The 14,494-nt window shown below is 39.8% G+C and overlaps 1 protein-coding gene across 1 annotated transcript in view; it reads left to right on the top strand.

The window, feature by feature from the left end:
* Positions 1 to 14,494, top strand: part of GXYLT2 (glucoside xylosyltransferase 2) — a 478,768-nt gene that overhangs the window by 105,961 nt on the left and 358,313 nt on the right. The window contains exon 2 of the mRNA XM_044077975.1: positions 4,802 to 4,994. Coding sequence (XP_043933910.1) covers positions 4,802 to 4,994 — 193 coding nt within the window. The remainder of the gene's footprint in view (positions 1 to 4,801; positions 4,995 to 14,494) is intronic.

The following is a 14,494-nucleotide window of genomic DNA, read 5'->3' as shown; positions in this document are numbered from 1 at the left end:
TACTGTGATTTGTTTTCTTTACCTTACATTTTACTTGTATTCTGCTTTTGACTGCATATTAAAACTTGAAAAGAGACCACAGCTCTGTCTCTTGTGAGTCAGGCAGAAATTTTTTTCCCCACCATCCAACCCGGTTACTGTTGTGTTCTTAAATACCACTGTCTTTCTAGTTGCCTGCCCCTTATGTTAATTTGACCATACATCTCATTTCCTCTCTGCTTTTATTGGCTTTTCTAAGCGCAAAGTTATCATTTTGTGAAATCACTTCCCTTCAATTAATTAAATTTATAGGCCATCCTACTGTATTCCATAGTACCAGAATACAAAAGTGACCACCCCCTTTCAGTCTACTTTGCTGTTTTAAAAATAGTGACTCTCCACTAAAACTTAACTTTTTAGACAGGCAAAACTTAAGTTACCTACTTTCACATCTAACTCCTCTAGTGCACACTGCTGTGTTTAGGATAAACCATTTTTTTCATCTTACCTTCAAGCATCCCTGTGACTAGCACTTGCTCTGAAACCTGCTGGAAAGCACTAGGAAGCCTTAAACTGATACAAGCACTCAACTTTCCTTTTTAATAAGGAGAAATTAATCATAGGCACTAAACAGCCTATAATTGCAAAGTACCTTGCTAAGGTGAGGTGAAAACAGCTCTTGTACTTGACAAAAAAGGCACCAAACCAGGCATGTCCAAGGATCAGCTTCCGGTGATTCCTCCTGTCCACCTGGTGAATCTGGGTATACTGGGGCAATCCAGCAATTGCCTCATGTACACAAACAACCCGCTCCACCTACCACCCAACACTCCAACCTGCGAGAGATGCACTTACATAGCCAAACTGGAAGCAAAGCTCTCTCCACTCATGATTGTGCTAGACAGTCAAGAGGAGAAGGATAACACCTGCAATACACCTCAAGCAACACATAGCCCTTCTAAACCCACACCACCAACACCCTCGCATAGCGACACGAAACCCTCATATGCGGGGACCCTTAACAGTAACCTGGCCAAGCAACAAGGACCTCCGAAGCTGAAATGCAAACAAACACCAATTGCAACCAAAGTGTCATAGCTCACAACACCAGTTTGCCACCCAACAACAGCCTGTAAGGCAAGACAACATACCCAACACTTCAGTCATAGGTGACTCTAGTCAGGCACACTGATGTCCCACTCGCCAGGCTGAACAAGGGAAAATTACAGTCAGTTGCCTGTCTGGTGCCAGGATCAGACACATAACGCTTGCACTCAAGTCACTCCACAACAAGTACAAGTATGACTCTGTCATTGTCCATGTTGGAGTGTATGACTTAAGATGTACCTCCCTGGACTACATGAAAAGAGAAACGGAAGAGCTGTCAGATTATATGGCCCAGGCAGGTGTGACCCTAGCCCTGAGTAGCATCCTGCCTTCGCCCAGAATGATACCACAGTACAAGGACAAAATGATTGACTTCAACAGTTGGCTAAGCTTCTGGTGTCATTCAGAGGGGCTCCAGTATCTGTCTGCCTGGGACAACATGTTCGACAGACCATGATGCTTTGCCAGAGATGGTCTGCACCTGTCTCCCCAGGGATTCAGGTTACTAGCTAAGGCTCTTGCCACCCCTATAGTTCAAAGGACAAAATCACCACCGTAACCGGTACAAGCATGCAAAATCTGAAGGTAATGCTACTCAGTGCTAGAAGTCTAAACTTCAAAATGCACTCTCTTGAGGCACTCCTAAAAATGGAGAACATTGATAGCTGTGCAGTAACTGATACCTGGTTCAAGGCTCCAGAGAGTACCCCTGCAATACCAGGCTACAACTCTTACCACACATTTCGGCCACCAAACCAGGACTGGAACACTAAAGGTGGAGGAGTGTCCAAATTCACCTAGGATATTCACACCACCAGGCTAGTTGCCCAACACAATGCGTCTGAAATTCTCCAGGTGCAACTAACATTAGGTAAGACTGCAATCCCCCACCATGCCCCAAGATTCTCACTACACCTTTCTAAACATACTGGAAAATATTAAGATACAACCAAACACTCTAATACTGGGTGATTTCAACTACCCTGCCATTAACTGGGAAAACTACTCGTGTACCAACACCTTTGCCCAACAGTTCTTGGAATTCATAAATTCCAATGCCCTGGATCAACTAATCCATAGTCCCACCAGGGGCTCCAGTATTCTAGAGCTGGTCATTACCAACATGGGAAATCAATGCTCCACACCTATGGTCACCCCCTCGTTGGTCAGGTCTGACCATAAGCCAATCACCCTTGACATTCACATCACTTTCCCACCCCACAGTAAGGAAACCTCCGTAAAAAAAACTTCTCCAAAGCCAACTTCATGCTAATCAATTCAGAAGTGACAAACTTCATGACACCCATGCAGACAGGAACTGAAAGTTCGACTGCTGAATCCAACACTAAGGCACTGTATGAGCACATCCACTCGTGCATGAATCATGCCATCCCAAATAGAACCATGACGCTCTCCTTCAAAAAAAGGAAGCCAATCTGGTGGTCCCCTGCCAACAAAAGGAAGAAACTGTTGCAGAAAAGCAGAAAATCCCAGGATGCAAAAAACTACCTTACCACCCTAAGTAAGAAGCTGAGATCCCTCATAAAATCCTCCAAAGCTAGTTACGAAAATAAAATTGCCACAGATTCCAAAGACAACCGCAAGGCATTCTGTAGCTATGTCAAGAATCTAAATAGCAGTGCTCAGATCTGCTCTGAGCTACAGCAGAATGGCATTAAATCTACTGATCCCAAGGATATTGCCAATATCCTGGCAGATTGGTTCAGTACCAACTTCACCCCCCACTCACCCCCTAAAGGGCCCATCTCAGTACTGAATGATTGCCAAATTCTGGTAATAACGGCCACACAGGTAAAAACCACACACTCCAAAGCTAAGAATACAGCATCCATGGGACCAGACGACATCCCGGGCTGTGTACTGCATGAACTACAAAATGAACTGGCACCTCACCTAAGTGTCATGTTTAATCATAGCCTCACCTCAGGCTTCGTGCCACTGAGTGGTGCACAGCTACAGTATCCCACTCCACAAGGGGGGGGGGGATCCACCTTGGATCCTGGGAACTACTGCCCCATCAGTCTGATGAGCCTGATCTGCAAGGCCATGGGGTGGATTATCATGGAACTTATAAACAAACATTGGCAACCTTCAAACACTGGACCCCACCCAGTTTGGGTTCGTGAAGGGATGATCTTGTCTCCTGAACCTTGATTGACTTTTTCAAATCAGTCTCCAGAGCTGTGGATAAGGGTAAGGTGGTCCACACAGCCTATCTGGACCTCGCCAAGGTCTTCAACGCCATCCCCCACTCTGGAATCATAGACAAACTTACTAAGCTGGGGATTAATCCCTACGTCACTCGATGGGTTGCCAACTGGCTTACTGACCGAACCCACACTGTAAAAGTAGCCGACTCCAAATCCAACTCCAGACAAGTGGAGTACCTCAGGGTTCAGTCCTGGGACCGCACCTGTTCGGCATCTACTTCTCTGAAGTACAGGCCAACACTAAGAGACTCTGGCTAACAAAATTCTCAGATGACTGCAAACTGGGAGCCATTATTGAATCCCCAAATGATGTGGATATTCTACAAAAGGGCCTTACAGAAACAGATGCTTGATGCCAGAGCCATGGGCTCAAGCTCAATGCCAAGAAATGTATAGTTATCTCCTTTGGGAAAAAACATGTACCCATGAATTACCACGTAGGTGGCAGTACACTAAACACCGAAAGTGTGATAAGAGACTTTGGGACATAGGTGGACAGTGGTCTCACCTTCGATAACCACATCGCCACAACAGTCAGGAAATCCTTCTGTGTGGCACACCTCATCACTAAGGGCTTTTCATCCAGAAAAAAAGGAGGTCATTGTCCCACTGTTCTCATCCTTCATTAGACCCACTGTACTCATCCCTCATTAGACCCATTATAGAATACAACTCCCCATTTAGTATGTACCTGTCAATACATCTGCAACAACTGGAGAGGCCGCAGAAATACCTCACTAAAAGAATCAAAGGTCTAAAGCAGATGCCCTATGCTGACAGTCTTAAAAAAAACTCCAGCTATACTCTTGTCGCATATCATCTACTCAGAGGTGATCTCTGCTTAACATACAAGGCCGTGTCAAGCCCAGAGTTGATGGACATGCTACACTTAAAGAAATCCCAATGCCTCAGAGCCACATGCTCCAGGGATCTAAACCTTGTCATCACAATGAACACAACATGCTGGAGGGATAGGTTCCTGACCCAGAGACTCCCCAGACTCTGGAATAGACTGCCCGTACATGTCAAGCAGAGCGCCTCTTTGGCCCTCTTCAAAAGGAACCATGACGATTGGATGGGAGATGGGAAATTCACCCCTGGGATCACATCAGCCGCCCTGCCAGACAGGGGTCCAGGGAAGTAAATATTGTGGGAAGAAATAGCCAGGGAATTGTTATGGCTAGGCTTGTATAGGCCCTAGGGCCAATAGCCTAGTACAAACCTATGGTTGTTGAGAGAACCGTAGTGGCATCAAATAGATTTGTTTTTAACCAATGTTATAGTGACGATTCCAGAATTGTGGTTATGATTTCAGTTGAACAGGCACACTTTGAGTGTTGATAACTAGAGGGCATGTTCCCACAAAGCATTTTACCTTTATGTAGGGGAAAACTAACCAAATGTATTTCTGGATGGTTAACACTTCTTCATAATCGCAGAACTGTTAAACTGCATCTTTGATTATGCTTTGTATTTTATTTTAGGAAACATGGTGAGCAGAGGATGTATACGAAAGACAGAACTATTGGAGAATGGATGCACCTTGCAGTTGTTGCATGTGGCACTCGACTAGAGGAAACCCTTACGATGCTCAAGTCGGCCTTGCTTTTTAGTAGTAGAAAGATCATCTTCCACATCTTTGCTGAGGATTCTTTGAAGTCACAGTTTGAAAGCAATGTAAGTATGCATTATTTTTAAACACTACAAAGTCTTCAGCTAACTGTCAAATGTACTTCTTTCAGCTGTAGATTCATATGGATTGTCACAACAAATGACATTATTAATATAATTCATTAAACCTTTCATGTTTATTCCTTGACAGTTCAAAAGCAATGAAGTTTTGTGATGTACCATTTTTGTCAAATGTAAGAAAATTATGCAACCATTCCTAAATCAAGATTAAGATACTTGTTTTTTTAGCACCGGAAACTCCTCTGTATCTAAAGACTTCTGTCCTGTGGTCCCTTCTGCTTGGATTCAGAACGTGTTTTGGATATACTTGCAGCCATTAATTTGAAAGAGAGATTAGAAGGTGCTCTATTGGCAATTTTGCTTACAGTCCTGTTTTTTTTTATATATATATATATATACATTTGTAAGCAATTCTCCTATTAAATTCTAGTGGAGTATGGTTAGAATATTTCCCTTAAAAGATGGGTTATGAAAAAGTATATTATGGCATTATGGTTCATTTGTAAGTGTAAAAAAGTTTAAAAATTCACAAACCATTTAGTTAAAGGTGTTGTGATGCTCTATTTTATGCAGCATTATATTTCCTTGAAAGTTTAATATTGCTTGTTGCAATGTTTATACTACATGTATTTTGGGGTTACTTGAATTTGTTAGATGTCTCATGCACATGGCTTTATCATCTAACACTGTTTTTACTGTAATTAATTTCTGTTTTTCAAAGTCAGTAATATTTTTTCAAAAAAGAGTTTGTTATAACCAGATTTTTATGGGGAGGGGGGTTTCCTGTTATTCAGCTAATTTGGAGGACAACTGGTAACACTTTGATGATATTTCAGATTCAAGAGCAAAGTATTCTAAACTTTCCCTTCGGGTCACATTTGCTTGATTACCTAATAGAATTCTCCCAGTGTAATTGTTTTGATAATTAATAATTTGCTGTTTTGTAATCTGGATATTCTGCAAATCCGCATTTACTCTTTTAATGCAAATTGAAATATTTTTCTCCTCTATGTCAAGTATGCTAATTTACCATGAAATGTGTGCATTCATTATACACGTACCTATAGGCTACTGCTAACTGAAAAGCCTGTTAAGTATATCATCCATAGTAGTGTGGTAGTAAGTCTGTCATATTGCTTAATGTTCATTCCCTTTGATTACCTTGTTTATGTTGACTGATATTATTCTGTTATCTTCAGGCTTGTCTAAATGCTATACTTTTAGATAGTACCCTTTATAGAACAACCTTTCACTATATTTTTGGCTTACAGTTTTGGATTGTGTGCAGGTGATTAATGAAAAGGGTCTGCAGAGAAACTGACTTAACCTGACAATTTAAATGATTAAATAAATTAAACTGTTCTTCATCTTGTGACTTGAACTTTGACAGTCTTGCCCATCTCATGTGGAAGCTGGCAGGTTAAGTGACACTGAAGTTACAGGTCACTATCTTAGATACTTCTACCTGGTCATGTTTCCCTCAGAGTTGTTCTTTAATCCATGTATTTTTTTTTATGTTTGTGCTTAGTGTGTGCGTACGTAAGTGCGCGCTTGGTGAGTGTTGCGTGCGTGGTGTGTGTGTGTTCACATGGGGGTATAATCAAGGAGCGAAAGAGAGAAGAGAGCTCTTCATACTTTAAGCCAGGTTATATCTTTAGGGGGCCATTCGTTCAGGAAAGGAAACTAATTTTAGTCCCTTTAGCTCCAGGAAGGTGAGATACTTGCAAGAAGCTAAACAAAGACTAAGTGGATTGCTGTCTGCCACCAGGCAGTGAGCCACCTACTGGAAAATGTAGCTAGTAGAGGATGCACCACCATAGGCACAGTTGCTTCAAAAATGTCTTAATTGTAAATATTTTTGCTGTGACTGACTGGCCATGGGTTCCCACTTTCAATGAGCATTGTTATTTGAACCATAATTCCAAATTGTTGTCCGGTAGCTAGTTCAGATAGTTAAGGCTCTGAGCTGTTTTTTTTTTTTTTTTTAATTTCTTTTACTTTTTTTTTTTTTTTTTACATTTGTGTCCTGGGATAGTGTGCTGAACTTAGTGGACCATTTACAGGCACAGTCTTGGTAAATATGTTACAGTGTCAGAAGGAGATGAAGTTATAAACAATGTAAAACTTTACAGAGATTGATACAAACTTTACATATGTTAAACTGAAAGGCAAGTTACTAACCAATTGGAAATGAGGGGAATTAATGTATATGTTGCTACTTTGGATCCTATTTGAGTCTGTATTAAATTAGCTTAACTAACTAACATAATTAAACTAGTCTGAGAGTAGGAATAAAGATTTCAGTAGAGTTGTCAGGATGACCCAATGGCAGGTGAAAGGCGTGAAGAGATGTAGAAAAGGTAGTGACATGTAACCGATGTGATGTGGCACTGACATGAAGCTTGTATAACTAGATGCTTCCTAAGTTCTCTTCTTAACAGTCCTAGAGTTTAGGGACTTGTATGGAGAAGGCATGATTAGAGTAGTATAGTTTAGTTGCAGGTATGGCCAGATTGGGGTGGATTGTGAGAGATGTCTTAGGTTGTTTGACAAGGTTTTAGAAAAGAACATGTATTCTAGAGATGGGAATGGGTCAGGAGTCAAGGTTTTGTCAGAGAGGGAGGCCAGCAGGAGGTCAGATCTTGATGAGATGAGTTTATGATGAAATGGTAATTGGAGATGATTTTTTAAGGTGGTTATATTTTTCTTTGCTGTGACAATGATGACTGGGGCTGGTACACTACACAGGTGGAGAGTCTTCTAGCCCAGAAGAATAAGGAGTTACTTTTTTATGTGTGATATTTACTGTTCAGGATTTTCCCAGCTTCTTGCTACAACAACATACCTCTGCTGTAACAGATGTACACTTGCCATTTTACTGATCAGCAGGAAGGACAACTGCAGTAGATTCTTATGACCCTTCCCAGATCTCCCTGTGTTTCAGGCATGTACACAGTTCTGTTCTTGTATGTTAATTGTTTTGTTTCTTGACTTAGATTGTGTTCATTAAGTGAATGTGGTTTGGAATAAGTAGCACAGGGGTTGGCTGAGTGCTCCTTCCAAACTTCTCCATTGGATACAGAAATGAGAGAAAATTCAGAACAAATGATAGGTGCATTCCTTAGTATTAATGCAAGTATTATCTAACATTTCTTGCTATTGAGAGTGTTAAATATAAAACAGTTGGATGAATCATGATATTTAAACAGTGTTGTTTATTCATGGCATCATCCTGGGTCTTTTGTAATTCAGCTGAGGTGTAAGTAATTTTATATGTTTAGGATAACCTTACTGAGTCAAGACAGTGGACTTTCTAGATCTGTTTGGCAAGCTGGTGTGGATGTGTGGATATCTGTCTTTATTTTATGGGTTATCTGGCCATGTCATGCATTGAAAATTTAGGTTTGACTTATTTTGGGAGTCTCTTTGCACAAATTAGAAATTATTTTTTGGCTCACTTCTAATTGTCAAATCCATCATCTTCAAAGTAGTACTTCTGCCTGTTTGTAAAAGTACAGGTTTAACATTCATGTTTTACCTTGGAATCATATTGAGACTGGGCTTGTATATACAGATGTTAGTGTATCGTGTATGTGTATGTATGTATGTATGTATATATATATATATATATATATATATATATATATATATATATATATATATATATATATATATATAATATTTAGTGTATCCACTGTATGTATAAAGCTGTGGTGGTGCAGCGATAGTGTTGTCGTCTTACAGCAAGAGGTTCTCCTGTTCGATTCTTGGCTGGAGCACCTTCTGTGTGGAGTCGTCATGCATGCTGCTTGAACTATCTAGCTTGTTTAATACAACAGTTTTTAATCATGTTGTTTTTCATGTTATATTTATTAGTCACTTTTACTCAGCCTGTAATAAGGCACTTCATACAATGTTCTGTAGTATTTCTGGTAATCTAGACTTAAAGGAACTTTCCTTTGAACCATTGGCCATTAATATAATATGAAATTGTGTCACACTGAAAATAAGCTGATTTTTGACTGGGTTCAGTAACTACTATACGTTTTAGTTCTTGTCAGTTGCACAGTATCGTGCTGGAGTCCATCGACATAGAAACTGATTTCACTACAGTCTTGTGTCTTCATTGTGTGCAGCACCCACCAGCTTGTATTTAATGTTTCACTAGGTCTGTATTGTAATTGGCTGTGTTCTGCCAGTCTTCATAGTACTGTTGTGTATCAGAAATTGTTTAATTTGTACTTTTTCATTTTCTAATGAAAACTGAAGCATTCACAATTTAGTAATGGTTTTGTGTTAAAGTGATTCTGCAAAATATGCACATTATCTTGGAAAAGCTTGGACTTAGGCTTTTCTGGTAACAGCAAAACTGAGCACCAGTGTGTTTTTCCAAAATCACAGAGCATTAAGTAGCATCAAGATCATCTTTCTGTCATCAACACTGTTGAATTCTCAGTACATCTCAACCTTTTTCCCCCACAGTTGTTGATTATTTTTCCCTGCTGGAATCAAAAATGCCCAAATCCTCGGTACATTCCACCATTTTTACTACTTTAGATGCTGCACCAAACACCTGCTCACAGCTTTTGCTAGAAAATGCACATTTCTTACGGTACCAAAATCACATATTTGCATTCACGTATATGTCACATGCACCTGGTAATTACATAAACAGCTGTCACCGCTGTATGATTACTGTTTTGTGCAGTAACATTTCTTCTGAGGTCTGCATCCTCTTGTAATTACATGAATTAGTATCAGTACTATATAATTTTCTTTTGTTTAGTAAAATGTCTTCTGAAACACATGTACACATTCTTTTTTTGCTAAAGATCCTCTTTGATATAAAGCTAGCTAGTCTTCAAAAACTGACTAGTAATGTATGGGTTAATATATGTGTTTTAATGTAATGTTGCCATAACAAAAGTATTTATGGATATAAATTCTTAGATTATTAAAAGTAAAATTTTGCTGTTTTTGTTCAAAGTGCATATAAATAAGTCACATGATGCAAGTGCACAGTCTGTGTGATATAAACTCGATTGTCTTGTATTCTTGCTTATATGCCGAAGCATTCCAAGTGGTATTCTCAGCCAGCACCCAACCCTCAACCCCTTGAATGCATTCGTGGTCTCAGAAGTAATTGCTCATGCTCTTTGGCTTCTGTAATTCATTTCCCCAGTGGAAATTTGAAGCAGCTTTTATTACACCATAACCTTACTTTAATGACCCTTTGTCATAATGCTTATGTGTAGTACTCCCGTCACTAGCTTCCTTATTTGCCAGCATGCATGTTTTGATACTGTTTACCCCTTGATGAGTTGCAGTATTTCTGTATTTTCTTTTTTATTTTAATTCTTTCAAACACTTTTTGTCTGGAGTTGTTGAACTTTACTTCCATACATAGTGCAGTTTGACCTGCACGATGTCACGTCTGCCTAAGCAGCATCTGAAGAGCATGCAAGTGAGTACTAATATACCACTGAATAAAATACACAAGCGATGTTTAATGCTGCTCGAACACTGCAGAAAAGACATTTTGTAGCCTTACGCATATCAGATTTTCACAGGCACTCTAGTTCCTACATGCGCTGTTAATGTCAGATGCATTAAAAGCCCGGCTTTATTTTTGTTTGCTGTTTTCTAGTTGATGTAAAATGTAGCAGGCATGTAATGCATTCCTGATTAGTCTTACATGTCTGTGTATAAAGCAGTATATTGTTTATGGAAGTGTTATATGTCTAATATCTGTTACTTTGATTTCTCTGTTTTGTGCTTTGTGAAGATAATTACAGGAAAGTGTCGTTTCCTTCTTCTAGGTATTGAAACTTGCAGTTTAATTTTCCTGGGTAAAATTTTTATGGGCCTTGAGTCACTGAGTAAAACTGTATCTTTAGTTTAGTTTATCAAATTCCTTAGAAGGCATATATAAAGTCTCTATAAAAAGAAATGTAAATAAAATACAGAAATTTAGAAATGTAAATCTTTTATATTTAGGGTTAGGTCACCCTTTTGCTAATGGGTCCAAACAATCTTGAAAATTGTGTAATTTGTCCTGTCAGTCCTGTAATTTTCCTTTAGCACAAAGTTTTCAAATTACACCGAGATCACCTCGGTACAGTGAAGTAAAGGTTATGTGCTGACTGTTCCTACTGAAAGAAAAGCGTTCTTGTGTCCGTCTGTGTAGACAAGATCTGAAGTCTTTAATTTTGCATAAAGCTGTGATATTCTTTAGAGTTTAGAGACATTGTAGGTTTAAGGTACAAAAGAGAAAGAAAATGGAGTCCGTATTTGGTCAGGTTCCAAGAACACTGAGAAGGTAATATAGACCCTGTCTGTCCTGTTTTGGGTACCATGGACTGCTAATTTTAATGCAGGGTAACTTGCACAGGAAACGCCCTGATATTGAGGAGGGTAAGTTGCATGTTTATTTCTGCGAATATATGGCAGTAACAAAGATCCTGGGAGTTCGTCATTCCATAGAATCTTGTAGTAGCATTGTTATGCACTTAAACGTTCTTGCCTTTGACTTTGTGTGGCACTCATTAAATCCGGCATGGGATTTTTTCTGTAGATCTGGCCATTTTACAGCCTAATGTAAGGTTCATAGGTTGGTACTAGGCTATCGCCCCTAGGGTCTATACAAGCCATAACAATTCCCTGGCTATTTCTTCCCACAATATTTACTTCCCTGGACCCCTATCTCCCATCTAGTCGTCAAGGTTCCTTTTGAAGAGGGCCAAGGAGGCGCTCTGCTTGACATGTATGGGCAGTCTATTCCAGAGTATAGGGAGTCTCTTGGTCAGGAACCTATCCCTCCAGCATGTTTTGTTCATCGTGATGACAAGGTTTAGGTCCCTGGAGCATGTGGCTCTGATGGATTGGGGTTTCTTTAAGTGTAGCATGTCCAACAGCTCTGGGTTTCACATGGCCTTGTATGTTAAGCAGAGATCGCCTCCGAGTAGACGATATGCGACACAGTATAGCTGGATTTTTTTTAGTCGGTCAGTATAGGGCATCTGCTTTAGGCCTGTGATTCTTTTAGTGAGGAGTTTCTGTGGCCTTTCCAGTTGTTGCAGATGTCTTGTGAGGTACATACCAAATGGGGCGTTGTACTCTATGATGGATCAAATGAGGGATGAGTAGAGTGGGAAAATGACCTTCTTTTTTCTGGACGAAAAGCCCTTGGTGATGAGGTGTGCCACACAGAAGGATTTTCTGACTGTTGTGGCGATGTGGTTATCGAAGGCGAGACCACTGTCCATCTGTGTTCCTAAGTCTCTTATCACACTTTTGGTGTTTAGTCTACTGCCACCTATGTGGTAATTCATGGGTACATGTTTTTTCCCAAAGGGGATGACTATACACTTCTTGGCACTGAGCTTTAGCCCATGGCTCTGGCACCAAACATCTATTTCTGTAAGGCCCTTTTGCAGAATATCCACATCATTTGGGGATTCAGTAATGGCTCCCAGTTTGCAGTCATCTGCGAACTTTGTTAGCCAGAGTCCCTCGGTGTTGGCCTGTCCTTCAGAGAAGTAGATGCCAAACAAGAGCGGTCCCAGGACTGAACCCTGAGGTACTCCACTTGTCTGGAGCTGCATTTGGAGTCTGCTACTTTTACAGTGTGGGTTCTGTCAGTAAGCCAGTTGGCAACCCATCGAGTGACGTAGGGATTTATGCCCAGCTTAGTAAGTTCATCTATGATTCCAGAGTTGTGATGGTGTCGTAGGCCTTGGCGAGGTCCAGATAGGCTGTGTGGACTGCCTTACCCTTTTCCACGGCTCTGGAGACTCCATTCAAAGAACAAAATGTCAGCAGTCCAAAACAAGAAGGCAGACAAAAAATATGTGGAAAGCAATTAATAAATTTAGTACTCAAAATAATACAGATTAAGCGCCACACTTTCGTAAAACCTTCATCAGAATCATACATTTCATCTCAGCACCACATTTTAAATATCCAACCCGCCAATTCATTAACCAATAAAATTCCATTGCCAATTGAGGCACTCAGATTTTTAAAAGGGACACACATACCCCTAAGCATTAGTATACATAAAATAAAATAAATCTTGAAAAAATATATATTAGGTATAATTAATGATAAGTCAATTTAAACAAAAATACTCAAATCTATTCTATACAATGTAAGATTTTAATCTAAGTATGCTAGCAGCATATACATTGTCATTGAGACCTGGGAGGACAGTGGCATTCAACTTCATTTGCCATGATAATTCCTTGGCTTCTAATATATCTTCCCAAGGTCTCCCCAGACGGTCCCTAGGAACATTTTCCAACGCAAAAAAAAAATATAAAATCATGTTCTGGATGTTTAGCAATATGTCTAGCCAAGGCATTTTTCATTTCCCCCTTACTCATGTCCAACCCATGTTCGTACAAGTGCTCTTTAAATTTCCTTTTGGTCTTCCCTATATAGAATTGGGGGCACTTGGTACACTTTCCCACATATATTACTCCCATGGTGTTACAGGTACTATGGGACTTAGACCTAAATATCTTAGAATTGATTTCCAATGTAATCCCCTTCCACCACCATCCTATATTGGGGACAGTTTTTACATTTGTAGGTACCCCATTTCTTGTAGGTGATGTTGGGCCCATAATCGATGGTAGGATGTTCAAAGATATTTTTCAAAGTTTTACCCTTCTAAATACAATATGGGGTTTAACCTCAACAACTTTAACCATTTCCTTAAATAAGGAAAAAATGTTCCAATACTTATAAATGGTCTCTCTTATAAAACCCGCTTCATTACAAAATTCGGTAATAAAGGCCCCACTCAGGTCATTCTTATTTTTTACTACATTTCTATTAAAACCAAGTCCCCCTTGGATCAAACTGCAATTAATAAGGGAAACCATATCACCCCTACGTCTATCTTCAGTATCACTCTTAAACTGTGGCACCAAGCCATCAGGGTAACCTCTCCCCCAAAACATGTCCTCCATTTTTTCACATTCTTTCCCAAATTCACTCCAATCAGAAACCACCCGGGCCAACCGTATGTACTGCCCTTTGACTGTTCCCACCTGATGGCATGGGTGATTGCTTAGTGCAAAATACTATTACTATAGGTGGGTTTATGTTATATTGTACTGGCCCACCTCTTGTTCACCACATCCTTCTAGATGGTAACATCTAGTTAATTAATAGTACATGGTCCACCTGATATGTAAATTTCAAAAAAGGGGTAGAATTATTCAAAAAAGTAATAAAACCATCTATCTCTTCTACTGGTTTTCCCACTTAACAAAAACATCATCTAGAAACCAGATATATAAACTCCACAGTTTTACCCCAAACTGAGGAAAAAGAATGCGTTTCTCCCACTGTAACAGAATGATGTTTGCAAAGATGGGGCACAAGCCGCCACCATCTCTACACCCTTCTTTTGCCTAAAATATTACCCATCCAGAAACACAAAATTATATTTAAGAACCAACTCCATACATAAAACC

The sequence above is a fragment of the Protopterus annectens genome, chromosome 7.part0, assembly GCF_019279795.1.
Source record: "Protopterus annectens isolate FY-2018-M chromosome 7.part0, PAN1.0, whole genome shotgun sequence".
Lineage (NCBI taxonomy): Eukaryota > Metazoa > Chordata > Ceratodontiformes > Protopteridae > Protopterus > Protopterus annectens.
This window is presented reverse-complemented; position numbering and strand designations above follow the sequence as displayed.